This window comes from Grammomys surdaster, unplaced genomic scaffold, assembly GCF_004785775.1.
Source record: "Grammomys surdaster isolate TR1022 unplaced genomic scaffold, NIH_TR_1.0 185, whole genome shotgun sequence".
NCBI classification, from domain to species: Eukaryota; Metazoa; Chordata; class Mammalia; order Rodentia; family Muridae; genus Grammomys; species Grammomys surdaster.
This window is the reverse complement of record NW_021604630.1, coordinates 5,376,513-5,394,696: the sequence shown is the minus strand read 5'-3', so window position 1 is coordinate 5,394,696 and position 18,184 is coordinate 5,376,513. Positions and strand designations below refer to the sequence as shown.

At 41.0% G+C, this 18,184-nt stretch overlaps 1 protein-coding gene across 6 annotated transcripts in view; it reads left to right on the top strand.

The window, feature by feature from the left end:
* Positions 1-18,184, top strand: part of Unc5d (unc-5 netrin receptor D) — a 514,815-nt gene that overhangs the window by 428,777 nt on the left and 67,854 nt on the right. For 4 of the 6 annotated variants that reach the window (XM_028768247.1, XM_028768248.1, XM_028768245.1 and 1 more), the window contains one exon: positions 1,316-1,348. The exons of 1 other annotated variant lie outside the window; for it this stretch is intronic. In XM_028768247.1, coding sequence (XP_028624080.1) covers positions 1,316-1,348 — 33 coding nt within the window. Of the gene's footprint in view, positions 1-1,315; positions 1,349-17,672; positions 17,688-18,184 lie in introns of all 6 variants that reach the window. One more of the 6 variants, XM_028768243.1, reaches the window with a different exon arrangement.

Genomic DNA, 18,184 nt, shown 5'->3' with positions numbered 1-18,184 from the left:
CAAAGCACACTGCAGTTATGTACTGAACGAACTCTCTGTCAAGATCAATATGAAATTCAGACGCGGGTTCAGTTAGTAGACATTCCTGGGCAAACTCTGACCACAGTAGCCTATCTGCCTTGGAGGGGAGACTGTGCAGTCAGTCAGATAATATTTATGAAGTTCAAAAATGGGTAGCATTCTGTTTGATTCTGTTAAAACCATAATCCACAAGCCATAATCCTCACTCAGGATGGCTCATCTTCAGACTCACAGAGAGGGAGTCTGGGGAAGGTAACCTCTCACAGCCCAAAGAATGTGACTCTATGAATGATCACCTATGAGCTTGACCTGTGTAATCTGACATTGTCCCATCAAAGTCTAGAAGAGGACTGCGAGAGGGCCAGATACTCTGTGTGTCCAGGAGGCTGTGCAAAGTCTTGAATCCTAGAATTCTCAAAGAGTTCTATCCTTTCTGCCTTCTACACGTACACTGCCTTCTACAATGTGGTAGTGTTTGGCCTGAGGTGGAGCAGGAAGAAAGAGAGGGGTCCTGGGCAAAACAACGGAAGCCTCAGGCACCATAGTTAGTGAGATATAGAATTATACGCTGGTGGGTATAAGACCAAAGAGAGTGCTTAGTGGGCAGGGAACTCTGGGAAGAAAGATCCCAAATGCCTCAGCTGCCTCTGACCTCCGAGTTCCAGTTGAGTGCCTTTTCTGCTCACACACATCTCACCAGCTTACTACATATGCAGTGACACTTTCTTCATGGAGTAAGACAACACACAGATTAGGAAAAGAGAAAACAAAATCCCAAACCCAAATTGCTCACAACACCGCACCCATAGCCCCAGGGAAAGGCTCAACAGGCAGTTTGGAAGTTTACATACAGACCATGATTATTGCAAACCAATGCAGGATCCCTTTAAATATTTATTTCCTGGTTCATTTTTCTGTCTTCATGTATAGTGAAATGGCATCTCTTACCCGAGCAGGCTGCTCACTGGACGTTAAAAGAAGCAGGCTGCAAGCTCCCGGCACTTATCATGCAGATAACAATCTAGCAGAAGCAACAGAGAAAAAAAAATGCCGGCAAGCTGGAGAGAAAAATATATTCGTAAATAAAATAATCATTATATGGAAGTATTTCAAAAAGAGGCAAATATAAAAATTGGAATGCAAAAGAAAAAACGTGGGGCCCCATAATCCATATTGCCTGCAAATTGGAGAAAATATATCATTTATAAAGGTCCATACAAAGTAATACGGGGAATATATCTACTCCATGTAAATTTATTAAATGCAACTTTCTCTTTCTCTTTCTTTCTTTTAGATAAAAAACCTCTTCATGAAATAAAACCCCAAAGTAAGTTATTTTTCCTCTTGTGGATATAATTTATTCTCATATTTGCTGCGTTACTGTTGTATTTGTTCAGGAGCCAAACAGAACCGAAGTCCTCTGACAGATCCAGGGCTTTCGGGGCCTCTCCTCATTGAGTTTGAAGTCACATATCGGAGGTTTAAATCAAAAAGAAATATGCACGCCCTTCCCCTCCCTCAAAGCAAAAGTAAATCTCTCTTCTTGATTCTTTCTGCCTGTAAGTCCATTTCTCCACAAATGTCATCTAGGATTCTTATTTCTGGAGAGATTCATAGCATTAAAATCAATAAATATTTGTCAGTACACACTTGCATGGAAAGCAGCCTTGTAGGCAAAAGCCTGGCCCCTAGCCCTTCCAAGAAAAGTCAGGGAAGAAAGGGTTCCAGAGAATGTACACCTAGAGTCTCACCTGCTGGGACATCCAAGGACACTATGTAGATTAGGAGCCAGCCCTCCACAGGGAAATAACTTCAAGCTGAGTGTTGGTGTTGGAGCGAGTGGGCCTTTAGTTCCCTAGCTACAGGCTTGCTTTATGAAGAGGCCTTTGGCTTATTTCTGTTTCGCATCCAGGGGATTTAGAGAACAGAACATGTCTTAAATGGTTGGCAGCTGGCCATTTGATTGTGTGGTCCTCAGCTTTGACGGCACTTATGTTAAGCTAGAAGCCTTTTAAAAATTACACTCCCAGGCTTTACCTGGGAAATCAAAATTGGGAGGGGAGGCAGGGATCAGAATCCAGAAATCTTTAATTTTCAGAGCTCCCCAAGCAATTTCATTATGCAGTCAGGTTGAGAACCATAGTCTTAGCATTCTCGGGGTGTGAGACCAAAACACAGCCTACCAAAACATAGTCTACTTAGGAAAATTAAGGAAATTAGAATCCATGATGATGGATACTCCTAGCATCTACATGATATTGTTTTTAAGTAATTACATAAATTTAGAGATAAAGAAAACATACTGGTGCTATATAAAGGAACATATCATGTATGTTATATATATACATGTATATATGTATATATATATACATATGCTCAGCATTGTGTGTCTATATATGAGGAGCACATGTTGAAGGGAAGAGAAACTTTTTCAATATGCATACACACACACATATATATATATATATACACATAAGAATATTTATATATATATATAAACATATCCCCAGAGTGTAGCTCTAAGGAAAGAACCATACAGCTGGCATAAATAGCAAAAGTAGACAGATGTCCAGCTGCTTTAGAAAACCTGTCTGTGTCTAATTTCTTTCACTTAATACAAGATGAATGGATTTGATCATTTAAATCTGCAAAATTGGAATTCAAAGTTCTCAGCAAAGTTAATAGCTTTTATTAGTTAACTTCTTTGGAAAAAATAAAACTAAAGATCTTAGAAGGCAGACAGAAATAGGTACCCAGGGGCAGGCATCAGGAGATGTGAGAGGAAAATCCAGACATTTTGTTTCTGCTCCACTATATTGCTGTGGGAAGACAACGGTACACAGAGGCTACTAGTTTGAAATCTAAGAATTTCTCAGTATCTTTATTTACTGCTACCAGTTGCTTGTAAAGAAACCCTTGGTGCCTAGGTAGCAGACTTTTTGTTTCATGCTCACTTGCTTTTGAAGACTGAGTTGAGAACAACTTCAGCTGTGTGTGTGTGTGTGTATGTGTGTGTGTGTGTATGTATACATGTATGTATGTATGTATGTATGTTGGCATGAACACATTGAGGGGAGGAGAAATTTATCTTTCAGTTTGCAGCCTAGAACTGTGTCTTGACTCCCAGGGTAATAGCTGGGATGAGTAGACACTCAACTGCTTCTTAGTCTCATTAGCACGCCACCCCCTGGTTTTGTGTACCGTATGACAAGATCATGGTTGTCATGTGGTGACCATTGATGAGGATTATTTAGAAATGCATGTGTGTGTGTGTTTTAAAAATTAATTTCATGCTCAGTTTGTGAGTTCTGTGCCTTTCTAATTTGGTTACATCTGTACTTTCAGCCATAACCCCCACAGAAGGCATTTCTTTTCTGTAGGGACTCTTGAGTTCATTTTTGCTTGGGGTTCCTGCTCCTAAGCACCGTGCGTAATTGCTGGATACTGCAACAGAATTGCTTAAACTATCTTAATTTGTGATTTCCCTAAAAATAAAACTGTACCAGAATCAACCTGATTGCAAAAGGTTCCCAGAGGAATCCAGTCGGGGTTCTGTGAGTCGCATGGTTAAAAGTGCATTATCCAAATTCAGGCTAGCTGTTCAGTGAACGTGGGGCTGAGTTTAAGACGACATGAATCATCACTGATGCAAAATCAAAGTCAATTATGAAGATAATTGAAAAACAACCTGTTCCTACATATAGCGGCACACATCATCTTCCAAAAGTCCTGGTGGGTAGACTCCATCAATCAGAGGGAATTTTCTACACTGTTCTTGAAAGCAGACAGGGAAAGGAGCTAGCTTTGAATTGCAGGGAGGTGCAAAAAGAAACTGAAGTCTTAAGATATGTGTTGGCAAGTCATAATGACAAACTGGGGAAAATATGTGCACGGCATAGCTCATGAAAGCACTTATTGTAAATGAGATAATTTAATCAATTACGTTTCCTAATGTACTAAACCGAATGTTTCATTTTCTGCTTCTGCACATCTTAAATTATCTTCAGGTGCTTTATGAGATTTAATCATAGTTAATAGAAACTTCATTACCATCAAATGTGCTTTCAATAAATGTTGTGTAACAATGTCAGGAGGTGCAGTAAAATATAGTAGGCTCTGAATGGCAAGCACGAACCCCCAGAGTCAGGCTGAAAAATGGTTGCATTCTGACAATGAGACTCTATGGAGGCTTGGAGAAAGGGGCTTGCCAAATGGCTGTAAGCTCAGAGGAGTGGCTGGATCCGTGCTTTTACCTGAGACATGCACTGCCAGGATGCAGCATTACACCAGAATATGGTTCTGGGCTCTTAGCTCTCTCCAGCACCGTCTCACATAATTTCTCTCTATATATATAAATGAGTACTTGTAGGGCTGGAGGGATGGCTCAGAGGTTAAGAGCACTGGCTGATCCTTAATCACAGGTCCTAGATTGAGTTCTCAGCATCTGCATGATGGATCCCAACCACCTATAACTCCAGTTTCAGGGCATCAAAGGCCATCTTGTGGCCTCTAAAGGCACTCTTTGCGTATAGTGCACAAGACAAATAGAAAGAGACACTCACACATGTAAAATACACTAAGTGAGTTGAAGAAGAGGGAGAGGTGGGGGAAGGAGGAGAAGGAGGACAAAGAGGAGGAAGAGGAAGAAATGAATGCTTTCCGTGAATGAAGCCAATGGCTTTAGCTGTCTCAAAGACATCTGCAGTTGAATATCTCCAAATAGCCTTAGTTCCAACATTCAACACTCCATTTATGCTTCTCTGTCCCTGTGTCTAGTCCATCAGTCCATCCCTCATCTCTCTTTTAGTAAACAGTTGAGCATTCAGTCAGTGGTCTGGGTCAGAAACCTGGAAAGGCTCTGTCTTCCTCACCTCCTGTATCCAACCAACCATCCCTGTCTGCCTCTTCTGTGTTGAAACAAATCTCCGGTTCACAGTCTCCTCTCCAGTTCTACCCATTCATTTCCATTCATCCACTCAACAGTCACTTATAAGTCCTGTGTGCTAAGATATGTTCTGCTGAGTAGAAAATCTGCCCTAAGCACACACATTATAGGTTCCATAAAGTTCACAGTTTTACTGAAGAAGGATGGAATAAATATGAATGTCAGAAAGTAGACGGCAATGGTGTGACATGTAGTGAAGAGAAATACAGTAGGATGAGGACCTTCGGTAGGCTTTGAGGGAAGGTTGACTTTTTTTTTAATAAAGTATTCAGAGGAAGACTCTGTAATATAGTTGCTCAAGATGGCACAGGTCTGGGGTACCTGGGTGGGGGTTGAGTATTCAAGTGAGTGGACTAATAGGAGATGAAGGCTCTGAAGGGAAAACTTGCTTACAGCCTCTCTGAGGACCTAAGGAAGCAAGGTTATATATAGCGCAGTTACAAGAGGAGTAAGAGTAATGGTCAAGGCCACAGAGGTGAGGTGACAGAGTCAACTCCATTGCATTGCAAGCCATCATAAAGACTTTGACCTTGACTCCAAAGGAAGTGGAAAGCCATGGGGGATTTTATTCAGAGCACCATGACCTAATATTTTCAAAGACAAACCATAACTTCAGTGTCAAGTGTAAACCTATAGGGAACCAGAGCAGAAGCAAGGACATCCGTTATAATGATCCATTACAACCGTAATCCGTCATTATGGCTAGGCTCTTAGAATGATCTAGGTTCAAGATGACTGTGGCTCATATTGGATGGGCAATAACAGTATTTGGTGAGGAAAGGTCATATTTTGAATCCAAGGGTTTGTCAATAGATTAATATGAAAAACAAAGATGTTTTGGGTGGTTTCAAACTCAGGGCTATGCATAGGAAGGATGGTATTACCATTACTGGCACTAGGAAAGCATTATGGGTAATTTTCAAAGGAGAGCTCAGAGTTCATTTTGAGAATCCTTTTAAGCGTCTAAATGGAGGGTAGAATAGGAAGCCAACCAAGTACATGAACCTGGAAGGCAGAGAAATGTCCTGGCTGGTGATGTGCATTTGGGACTTGTCAGTGCCAAGATGATATTTAAAGCCAGCAGGTAGCTGGAGGTCAATGTAAAAAGTATATCAAGAAAGAAGAGCTGAGAATCAGGCCTGGAAGGACAGACATAGTTAGATGTAAAGGAGGTCAGAGTCACTGAAGAGAAGACAAACCGTAACTGCAGTAGTAAGAGAAGATCCGAAGGGAAAAGAGAAAGATCCCAAGTCCTGGGTAGTATAAATAAATAAAATCACGTCTGTACTGGTGACATGAAGGTGGAATCAAAACTGTCTAAGGGGCAAAGGGAACAAGCAGGAAGGAGGGAGAAAGACAGACTGAAAGAAAAAGACAGAAAGAAAAACGAACATAGAGAGGGAGGGAGGGAAGGAGGCAGGGAGGGAAGGAGGAAGGGTTTGGGGGAGAACTATCCAAAGGGTACTGTGTACATTCATGAAAACAGCCTTGTAAAATCCCACATAATTAAAATAAAAATGTTGGGGCTGTGGGCAACAAAGGCAAGCTGTCTTCCCAGGAGGGATTTTTCACATCTTCCTGTACCTGATGTAGCCTTAAGTCAGTTTGGCTGAGCTTTTCGGAACTTAAATTCTCAGTAGATCTCCTGCCTGTTTAAGCCTCTTCAGGAGCTCCTGGGTGCTCCCTGAGGCACAGCTGCTCCTCTTGACCAGTTTAACCATCTGCTGTTTGGCTTTCCGGCATGCACCACAGCCGTACCCATCAGTGAAGCAAAGCACTGAGTATTTATTGTCATTTGGGCTTAGCAGTGCCTTATATTTGTATCATTTGTACTTAAAAAGTTTCCCTCCATCTAATTCTCTGTTTAATAGCTCTTTCCTCAATTTTCAGCCTAAGGGCTACTTCTGTAAGACTTTCAATCCCTACAAGGTCTAGGTTAGTTACTCCTCGAATTCTCCCAGAATTTAACTAGCCTCCTGTTTCTACTGTATTTTCATTACATTAATGCTGTTCCTCATCCTAATAACATAGCTGGTATTTAAAATATAATTTATGAGGAGCTAGGAAGATGGCTTAACAATTAAGAGCACTGTTTGTTCTTCCAAAGGACCCAGGTTCAATTCTGAGCATACACATGACAGCTCACAACTGTCTGTACCTCCAGTTCCAGGGGATCTCACACACACACACACACACACACACACACACACACACACACGCAAGCAAAATGCCAATGCAAATGAAAATTAATATTTTTAATTATATTAAAATTATATAATTTCTGTTTTATTTTTGTTCATGTTTGCATCTGTTTTAATTAAGATAAATTTTCACATTATATTTTAATTGTTCAATGAACTTTTCACACATCTATCAATACAGTATTTTTTGATCATATCTATCCCAGTTAATTCTGTTCATATGCTCTTAGGTGTGAGCCACCCACTAGGGCATAGACAATGTACCAACAGCCACATCCTCAGAGGAGAATGGTTATCATTCACTCAGCTGTCATCAAATGCCAGTACCCATCTTCCCAGTATGGTAGCTCAGGGACCCCTTCCAAATCCATGCTGGAACTAGTTTGATCTTAGGCAGATTGTATGCAGGTGACCAACAGCTACTGTAAGCTGCAGTGTGCAAAATCTGTGTCATATCTAGAAGTCAGCTCTCTCTTCTGTATTTATCAGCTCTTACATGTTTTTTCCTAGCCTCCCTTCTGCCATGTTCCTGAGCCGTGGTTACGTGTGTGAGTTGATGTATATTGTTCATGCACAGCTTGGCATGTTGAACTGTTATGCGTCTTCGTATTAATGGCAACCCACTCCCCTTCCTCCCTCAAAATTTCCTTGATCAAAGCTGAGAGCAACACTATGAATCAAATGGTTACCAGCATAAATGTTTAGAAGGCAGTTTGACAACATGATCATCTAGTAAAACAACAGTAATAGGTTTCCTCCTAGGACATAGGGCCTCCCCAAACATGGGCTGTGGACCAGCATTACAGTAGCAGACATGAAATCCCTCCTGTGGTATGGGCCCTTTATCCAATCGGAAAACAGTCTGTTGCCGCCATAACCATCATGCCACTATTACTCCAGTAGGTGCATCTTACCTGGAAGGCAATGGTGGCATGCAGGTTCCTGTGCTGACTAAGACTACTGATATATTTTACTCCTCAGCAGCCTACCCAAAACCTTCTGGCACAGTAAAAGTGAGTCATCAGTCAGAGAGCTTCCTGGTTGATTAAGACTAATTTCTTTATGTCTTGCATCCAATGTAAGTGATGCCTTTAGCAGTAGAGATTTAAGCACTAGCAATAATTTGTGTTATTTTAGGTGCCCATGGGGGGTCTCCCTGACTAATAACAGTTAGGAAGGCACCCTGTTACTGGCTTTAAGACTTTCATTTAAAAATTATGTCTTCTGTCAGCAGGAAACTCATGTAGGGGACTTTTATTCAAACACACACACACGTGCACCTACATACAAATACATACATATATATGTACATGCACATACATGCCATACTATTGTAATTATCATACAAACTAGTAGATTTCCATAAGGCTTCTTCATATATCCTTAGCTTTGGCTAATCTACTACCTAAATTTGTTTGATTTTGAGACTTGGTCTCACTATGTACCTCAAGGTAGCTTGGAACTCAGGAAGCCTGCCTTAGCTTCTTGGTTGCTAGAATTACAAATGAGTGCCAATATAGAGTTGTATTTATCATTTTGTGTTTTGGCTTTACAACATTACCACGTTCAAAAGACCATTTGTTTTTGTTGAGCTATTGTTTTGAGCTTTCCTATTAATTCTTTACTGAGTATTTGGTTGCTAAAGTGCAAAATCAAGAATTTTGTTTCTAAGTAACCAAAATTATTCATTCATGCAGTAGATATTTATGATATACAAATAGTTGTGGCTCAGTGTAATGTAAAGGAAGAATCAGAAGTGTATTCTCCTTACAATGTAATATAAGATGAAAGGTGGGGGCTTCCAGAAAAAGGAAAGGAAGAAGGTTGAAGAATAACCCACCTATTCTACAGTGGGAAACAATCCATATACTTGTATCCTAAAATAGTTTCTACCAGATAATGATGTGAATGCAGACCTTTCTGGAAACTAGAATCCTCTTGTTTGTACTGAAGAAATTTCTGTCCCATGTGTCAGTCCACAGTGCATTGCCTTGCAGAGTTAACCAGCTAGGCAACTACTCAGAAGATGGAAGCTCAGTACTTGCCCACGTGGGCTCAGTACATGGCCAGCCTGCCTCAGGCTGTAGACATGAATAGCTTTTTCAACTGCCAGAATGGTCATGGGCCCATTCCTTTAAAACCTCAGTGGATCCCTGGGCCCTTGTAAGCTAGCATGAGGCTCCTAGCTTTGGTGCTGTTCTTCCAGCTACACTCTAAAACACTTTCTCCCTTATTTTGGCCATCATTTTTCCTCATCCCGTGCTGATGATTTTCAATTACATAAGTACAGCACTTTCCACAAATTGCATGATTTGCTTTGTCCTTCACAATCCTTCTTCCTCTAAATCAATTCAGCACATATATGTGTGCAACATTTGTAATTTTCTTAGCATTTTCAACTTTTTTTTTTACTATCTGATTTCTAGCCTTTTATAAGTATATGCTTTTTCTTACTACCATTTTCAATGATTTCTGTGGCTCTGTCCTTAATGGAAATAATGGGATTTTGTTCATTAAATACCTCAGAACTGAGCAAAGACAGGGAGAACAGGTGATATATCGGTGTGTTCTATAGCATCACCATAGCACCAGGGTACCCACTGCGATTGTGAATTCATAATCACTCCTTCCCCAGTGCACTGAAATTTATAGAGTCGATGTCTTCAGTGGTCAGAAGGATGTCAAAGAACAACATTCAAATCACACTCTTCAGTCTCTTTTACCTTGTCTTTGCCCCATTACTAAAAGCTCAGTACTTTTGTTGTTAAAAAACTAGAATTGCCAATTAAAATGCAGGACCACCAAACCAATTACTTAAATTTGAATTTTGGGTAAACACTTTAAAAATAAATAAATTTTAGCATCGATATGTTGGAGGTATTGCATGGAAACCATTTATGCAAAAATTGCTCATTATTGAACTGAAAAATGTAGATTTATTTCTATATTTATTGGGCTCTCAAAGCTATAGTCCTAACTGGCCTAGAACTCACTATGGAAGAGCAGGCTGTCCTTTCACTCAGAGAGGTCCATCTGTCTCAGCCTCCTGGGATTAAAGTCATACTCCATGGCTCCCAGCTAGTTCTGTACTGTTATTCATTACATCTAGCACCCATGCTTCGAGGAGAATGGACACATGCCTAAATATACATATACATATTGTCCTTATTGCCAGTCTCAGAAGACCAGGTAGGACTAAAATATGCATTATAGAAGAGACTCTTTCTTTAAGAATGAAAAGTAGGAGGAAAAACTCCCAAGATTTGATGCAAGTAGGATGTGTGTGAGGAAGAGTGGGTGAAAGGTGTTGCAATACCAGATGGGGTGGAACATTCAGGGTTTCCACCAGGGAATAGACTCAGTACAAAGAAGCCAGCAATTGGAAGGTCTGTGAGTGGCAATGACAGAATAGTATTTTATATTCTTGTTTGATCAAAGACTGGGACAGAGAGGGAGAGTGCCAGGCAAAAGAGCTTATGCAATGCAGGCATTAGAGAAGTTGTCTTTCAATGAAAATAGGTAAACAGACAGTATAGACTCAGTAAAACATGTGCAAGAAAGCAAATGATTAAATAAGCCAAAACAAAATCAAAGTTGATTCTTGCATCTTAAGCCTGGTCACTGGTGGTGTCCTTACCAGAAAAAGAGAACTTATGAGGGGAAAAAATGTCCAAAGACAAGAGGATGACAAATCCTTAAATCAGAGGACAAATGAGAGACCTCAGGCCACAGTGCGGGTAATTGTGTCCAGCGAACAAGAAGACATGTGTGTGGGTCTTCTGAGAAGATTGACAGATCTTTGCCTGAGACTGGACAAGACCAGAGGGTGGTTGGCACTGTCTGTATGTGAGTGATTATCCAATTAGAGAAATTGAAAAGGGAGAGCAGGGCAATAATGGAACGTTATAATCTGTACTTACAACCAGGAAAATACAGGCTCTTTGCTAAACCGCAAGAGGGGAACAGGTAAGAAAAGCAGGTGAGTCAAGTTGAAGGGTTATGCATTCAGTGATGGGTCTCTGATAGCTTTGTCTCACTGCAGTGCCATAGGAAAGACGAAGATCCTCACTGCTGATGAAGAGACAGATGGAAATCAGTGAAATGGGGCTGTGGGTGGGTACAGACACAAAAGGGTAAGAGACATGACATGATAAGGCAGAGGGACTTGGTTTGCAAAGTTATCATCCAGCCTGCCTATCAGCTAGGCAGATGTGATCAAGGATGCCAAGTAAATTCTGATACAGAGCTACGGATTAGATACCTTGCATTCTGGAAAACTAGAAAATATAGACACGTATAGATTATATGGAGCCTTTAGGGTAAAGAACAAGAAAGATAAGTGAATAATGGACATCTACACTCCTTTCCCTGGAGGGTCTCAAGAGGTACTATGTCATGGTTACTTAAGGATAAGGAAATGAACAAAACCTTTTCCATGCATTGTGGAACGATTTGTACTCCTAAAGCTTTTTCTAGTTTTGCACATGTGTTGGTTTCACTAAAACAAAACAAAAAACAAACAGGAAAACAGTGACTAGAAATAACTGGTCAGTGACACTGAGAAGCATGCATTAACAGATGCTTAATGTTTTAAGTACATGAAATATTACAAATAAAGAAGTAAGAACTCAGGGGAATGAGGAATAGAAGGTGTATCTGAGAAGTTAGAGTGAGCTGAGGAAAGGATTTGCAGCGAGGTGAGTAGAGGAACAAGACTCTACCATAGGCAGGGGGGAAGATACAAGGTTAAAAGAATAAACATGGGAGCCATATCCCTGTGGAGGCAGGAAAGGACTATGTCAGAACAAGCCTGCCTAGGAAAGGAAAAAGAAAACACATACAGAGATGTTTTTAGCGGTATAGGAGTTCACCTAGGATTGCCTCTGGTTTCCCAACAAGAAGGAAGTTAGATGAGAATTAGGGTTCTTAGAGAAAGAGGAAGACTATATTGACTGTTGAAGTGGTGGTGTTATCTGGCCAGGAACGTGACACGAGTAACATGATGCTAGAGCTGCTAGGAAGACCCTGGGGAGCTTGCACAGCATCCGAGGTCTGATGTTTGCCAGCAGAGATGTGACTTCCTCTAATCTAATGGGGCAGGGTCCCTTGGATACCTATGAAGAAGAGAGGAGATGTGAGGAAGGAACACAGTAATGCAGGTAAACAGAAGCTAAAGGTGTCTGTATGCTCAGACCTGGGCTTGGCTGTCTTCTAATTATGAAGCCATAGGTAAGGGACTAGTTCCCTAAGCTTGTGTCACTGAGTGCTGGCTTCTGCATAGTCCCCTTTATCTAGAGCAGTGTTCTCAACTTGTGGGTTGCAACCTCTTTTGTAGGTCACATATCAGATATCCTGCATATCTGATGTTTATATTATGATTCGTAACAGCAGCAAAGTCACAGTTATGAAGTAGTAATGAAAATAATTTAATGGTTGGGGTCACCACACTATGAGGACCTGTATTAAAGGGTCACAGCTTTAGGAAGGTTGAGAACCACTGATCTTAAGGGAGGCAGGCAGTATAATCAGGACAGAAGTAAGCGGGTGGGGAGCATGACGAAAGGCATGACACTAGAGATAGACCACATGGCATTCGTTCTCAGCTCTACCACTAACTGATCACGAGGCTTAGTGCAAGCACATCATCCTTTTCTTATCTTGACTGATACACCTAAGTAAGGACAGTTGCTCAGTGCCACTGGCGTTAAAGCTAAGTATAAAATGCTAGCGTAATGCTTGGTATACAGTGAGCACTGTTTGCCACTTGGCTATACTGCTATTAATTATAATGAAAATCAGCAGCTATAATAACAAGAGTGTGGCCTTCAAAGATGGAGAACTTGAAAAGTGGAGACACTGACTGGAGGCTAAGAGGTCAGGAGTCGCCAAGGATTACAAAGTGTCGCTAACATCGATTACTGTGGTTGATCAGAGCTGACCATCTCAAAGCTATTTTTCTGACAAGTTAAAGGAAATTCTTATTGCTTCTTGGTAACAGCAAGGATACGCAGAGCTACCAGAAACTTGGGAAGTGTTCTAGTAGGTCTGTGTGCCAATGGCACTGGCCCCACAGAAGCTGCCTAAAGGGTTGGCAGTTGGTTGGCTTTCTGTGGGATTCTGGCTCAGCAGTTAGCTTTTGTGTCTTCCATTTGTTTCTCTTCTCCCTGGCTTCTCCTCCTGAATATTTTTTTCTTTAAATGTAGATTCCTTAGCAGTTCACTGCCACTTTCATTAGCATTCAAGTTTGTTCACCTTGGAAACAATGGAAACAGTGGTCATTCTAGGACACTCACTAGGAGGTAACACAGAATGCCATGTTTAAAGAGGTATCCACCGTGCGCTTATACTAATTCTATATAGCTTGGGTCATGAGGACAGGTTCTAGTCTGATATATGTTAACTATGAGGTATGTTCAGTGTGTAACGTAAATAGAGATAACGTTCCGACAGTAAGAAGAACTAACATGCTTTTCACATTGGAGTCTGGGAAACATGGGGCAGATCAAGTAAACAGCTTTGGTTTGAGTCATTAGAGATATTGGTTACTATAAATGCCTAAAAAGGGATATCATTCATAAATTTATTAATATGAAGGGGATTTAAAAAGTCAGTTAGTAATTTTCAGCTAACCCTGATTTAAGGGGTGAAAAACCTAAACTAAACTAAAATAATTACAGACTGTTAAAAGTACTGCTGGTTTTTAGAGACTTCCTGGAAGGAGATTTCACAATCCACCTCAAATATAGATTTTTATTTTAACATCCTTCATTGTAGGAAAGGTCATTTTAATATCCCACCAAACAACCAGTTGCTTTACTTAAAGGCCTTTCTTTCTCATCCTATCATATCTAAAGAGATGGCAGAAAACTTAGTGTACTAGCTTCCTCCTAAATGGACAGTCATTGAATGCTTACTGGGGACCTAGTCTCTTCTTGAAATAGCCCCTTACACATTCTATCAACAAGAACAAATGCTGACCTTTCCTTTCCAAGTCCGTATTTCTCACTCCCCCATTTATCTTTGGGCATGCCTCTGTAGGAGCTTTTCACTGCATGCATACTTCCCTCCACGCTTTCTTTGCAACCTGGAAATAACAGGTTTCTCAGTCAGGAATTCTGGCAGTTGTTGTTGCTTTGTCTATAGATGTAGATTATACATAACTTCTTTTGTTCTCAGATATGCTGGCGCTTTCCATGCTATGCTTAAAGCTTTTGTGACTTTTAGTAAAAGGAAGGTAGGGATGAAGAGAAAAGGAAAGACAACAGGAACACAATGGTATGCAAAACCCTGCTTATGAAATACAAAGGTATGGAGGCATCCTATGCCCACAAAGGCAGAGTAGCCCTGCTCTAGCCAATGCTTTTGTTCAGAGTCTCTTTGAGTCAACAAATCAGCAGTTCTGCATCTGTGAGAAGACAAACACACCTGCGCAAATGAAAATGGAAAGAAATTTCTTGAAGCAGAGATTATAAAACACCCCAAAACATTAGTTTATTTAACACTTTGGTTCTTCAATTTGAGACCAGGCAAGTAAGCAATAAATAATTCCACACAATGACTAGAAAGGTACCATCAAAAAAGGACAGAGACAATACTGCTTCTAAGATGTATGAAGCTGTTAGGAAGAACAACCCAACTATCATTCAAATAATTATCAATAAAATGTACAATCCAAAATGCATTTGGAGAACTACGAGCCCTATAAATTCTAAAGCTTATAGGTAGTCAAAGTTGGCTGCACCACCCAGGTCTCTTCACTCAAGAGAGAAGGGCCTTAAGCTGGCACTTGCTAGGTGGGTAAACAAAGATGAACAACTACTGATGAATGCCTAGATATTACACTGACCACTGTACAGAGTCTTCTGTTAGCAGCGTCAACCTGACAAGTCAATCAAGAACAGTTGAATGTAGGATGACAGTACAGTGACAGACCAGGGGCAAAGGCACATGGGTAGATGTGGAGGCAGCTACAGGTCCTAGGAAGTGACTTGCTATGCTATGTAATCATTTCCCCCTAGCAAAGCCAATGGCCTCTGCATGAGTGTTCCCTTGACTGTATACTGTTGCATGTGTAACTATAACACAGACAGACAGACAGACAGACAGACAGACACATATAACCTGCTCCTTCTGCTAGGAAGCCAACATAGAAAACATGGAATGAAACCTTTGGTCCTTATAAGCTCAGTTCTGGACACAAAAAGACAGTCTCTATTACCTAGCCTGAAATCTACAGTGGACGCCACTTTATACTCTTAGAAATATGAAAAGGCTGGTGGTAGAGGGGGAGTAATAATACTTAGCACAAGCAAGGAAGGTAAAGAAGAGAAGACAGCAATGAAAAGGAAGAGGGAAAGTACGAAAGTTCAACTTTCACAGAATATGAGCCTTGAGTATGCTGTTGGGTTAAACCTCTTGAGATAGGGTAAATGGTGTTGAGTAGTTATATGTGATATTAAAGCTAAGCCTGAAATACATACAACTACTCAAAGCCGCTGGGTGAGGCCCGTTGTCTGGCTTTTAGACAATAACTGACTGAGAACTCCATGCAAACTCATGAGGATATTGTCCCTAACAAGATGCAATTAGTACATCCTGTATGTTGAGACTCCCAGATTATTCCTTTGAAATACAAATCACTTTGTTCCCCTTTCTATAGAAATCCCTCCCCAGGAGCTACCAGCTTTCCTAGGGTCAGAGTAAACTTTATAGGGGCCAGTGTTCACCTGCAAATCTAGCTGCCTTCTGTCCCCAGCCTAGCCAAAGGCTCCCCTAGTCAATATTTTTAAGAATTTATGATTCTTTTATATTATGTTTACATGTGTGTCTTTGTGTTGATTTGTCCATGTGAGTGCAGGGGCCCACAGAGGCCAGAAGAGGGTATGAGGTGCCCCAGAGCTGGAGTTACAGGCAGTGTGAACTGCCTTATATGAGTGCTGAAAGCAACCGCCTGGGTCCTCTGCAGGAGTGTTTTTAATCACTGAGCCATCTCTCTGCGACCTCTACCCATTTGAAAAGTTTTTAAGTTAACATTTTGTTCTTATGACTTGAGTCAAATGCTTGTGCACATTTTCCTGGGAGAGGAAATACAGTGAACAATTTACCTAGCATTAATCCAAAGGAAAAGGCTCCAGAGTGATGATCACTCTGGTTACTTGTGTATCAAGGACCAAAATGGGAATCTGGAAAGGGAGGGCAGCTTTCTCCTGCCTCCATCATTTCTCTCACTGTGCTAATGCCTAGCAATTTCCATTTTGAATTCAGGCATTTTTGCCTTGGTAACCCTTACCTCCACTGCCACCATATCACTCTCCCACCTCACTCTCCCTTTGTCCCCTCCTGTCCTTCCTGGTTCTGTGCTCAGTCCTCTAAGAATGTCATTGCCTCTGCTTTACAATCTCAGCAGTGGAAGCAGCTACAGTCAATGCCTAGCCAGGCTGTTTCCCTGCATGTGCTCCTTTGCTAAGAAGGTGTGTACGCCCCCAGAAGCACCTTTTCAATGGTGGTATCATCGCTCAGCAGTTCCCAAGGAAGGAAAAAGAGCTAACTGGTCTCAATCCAAAGTCGGCTCACCGTTTGCTGGTGTCCTGGTGTGATGTGTCTGCTGTTCTCAGTGTACTTTCTGCCCTGAGTCTGATTCTTCCCTCCAAGGAAACACAGGGATGGGAGCATAAGCAGGTTGGTGAATGTCCCGTTTCTCTGGTAGACAGACAGAAATGGAAATTCTGCACTGGAGATCTGGTTCATTGTGCTTACTGTCTGGGTGGTGAGAACAGAAGGTTTGCCATCCCCCATTGGACTATCCTAGAATTAGAACTAAGCTCTATATTATACCCGGTTGCATGAACATCTTGTCGATACCCTGCTTATTAAATGTGTCTATGGAACTTCTGACCTTCCAGCTCTGACTCCTTCTGATAGCTGTCCTCCTTGCCTGCTGTTTTTATGTGTTTACTGTACTGTTGCTGGCTTGGTTCTGCTTGATCTCCTTATCCACTCTTTAATTTGGTAACGCCTTATTTTATGGCCCACTACCTTTGTTGAAAATAAACTCACTCTATACTTGTGTGGCTTGCTTTACTCATTTAATAAATACAATTTTAGGGTGTGGGAAATGCATAGTAAGTGTTATGCAATTACAAGGCAAATATATGATGTGTTTTTTATTCCCTCAGCCCAACACTGTCAGAATGATTATTTTGGACCCATTATATGTACTTACCATATAATCTGTTGGAAGATTAATTATGCAGTTAGTTCTTGCCACCTTCTTTTGCCATACACTTTAAGATGACACCTCTTTTAGGATTAGCTTGTTTCAGCGAACTCCGCTAGGCTGAATTATAATAGCCATTATCAATCTGCTTCTGGGATGAACCACACCTGATACGTATCTGAAAAGGAATGGGAATTCAGCTGCAGTATATCCTGGGGGGGTGGGGAAACATCCACATCCTAAAATTAAACTAACGTTTTTATTTTTGCTTTGCCCATGCATTCAATAGGATGGAGTAGGAGAGGTATGGGAGAAACAGCATGTGCCCCTGAGAGAACAGCCCCCTAACAATAAAGCGGTAGAGTCTAACAATTGCATTGGTATCAGAAAACATTGACCATGGACACGAGAGCCCTTGGCACCCAAGATATTCATGTTTCACATAAACATTGCTCTCGTGATGATTGCATATGCTAAGCCAACATTATTACTGTGCTCTGACTCTGAATATTGGTATCAACGTTGACATATTTGTAAACCCTGATCCTTTCTCTTTTAACTCACAGGCCATGTTAAAGTCCTACCCAAGACACTCTGTGTATATGCATGTGCCCCAGGCCCCCTCATGAACAGAGAACTCACCCTTTTCTTTGTCATTTGTGTGAGTCTGTTTTCCCTTGAGTGAAAAGTCAAATATAAAAATGCTTTTCGGGTAACTATGACTTCTTCAACTAAGTTAATGAGCTATTTGTTCTTACTAGAAAAAAAAAGTTATGTTCTTTGCAAAATTGATCCTCTGCA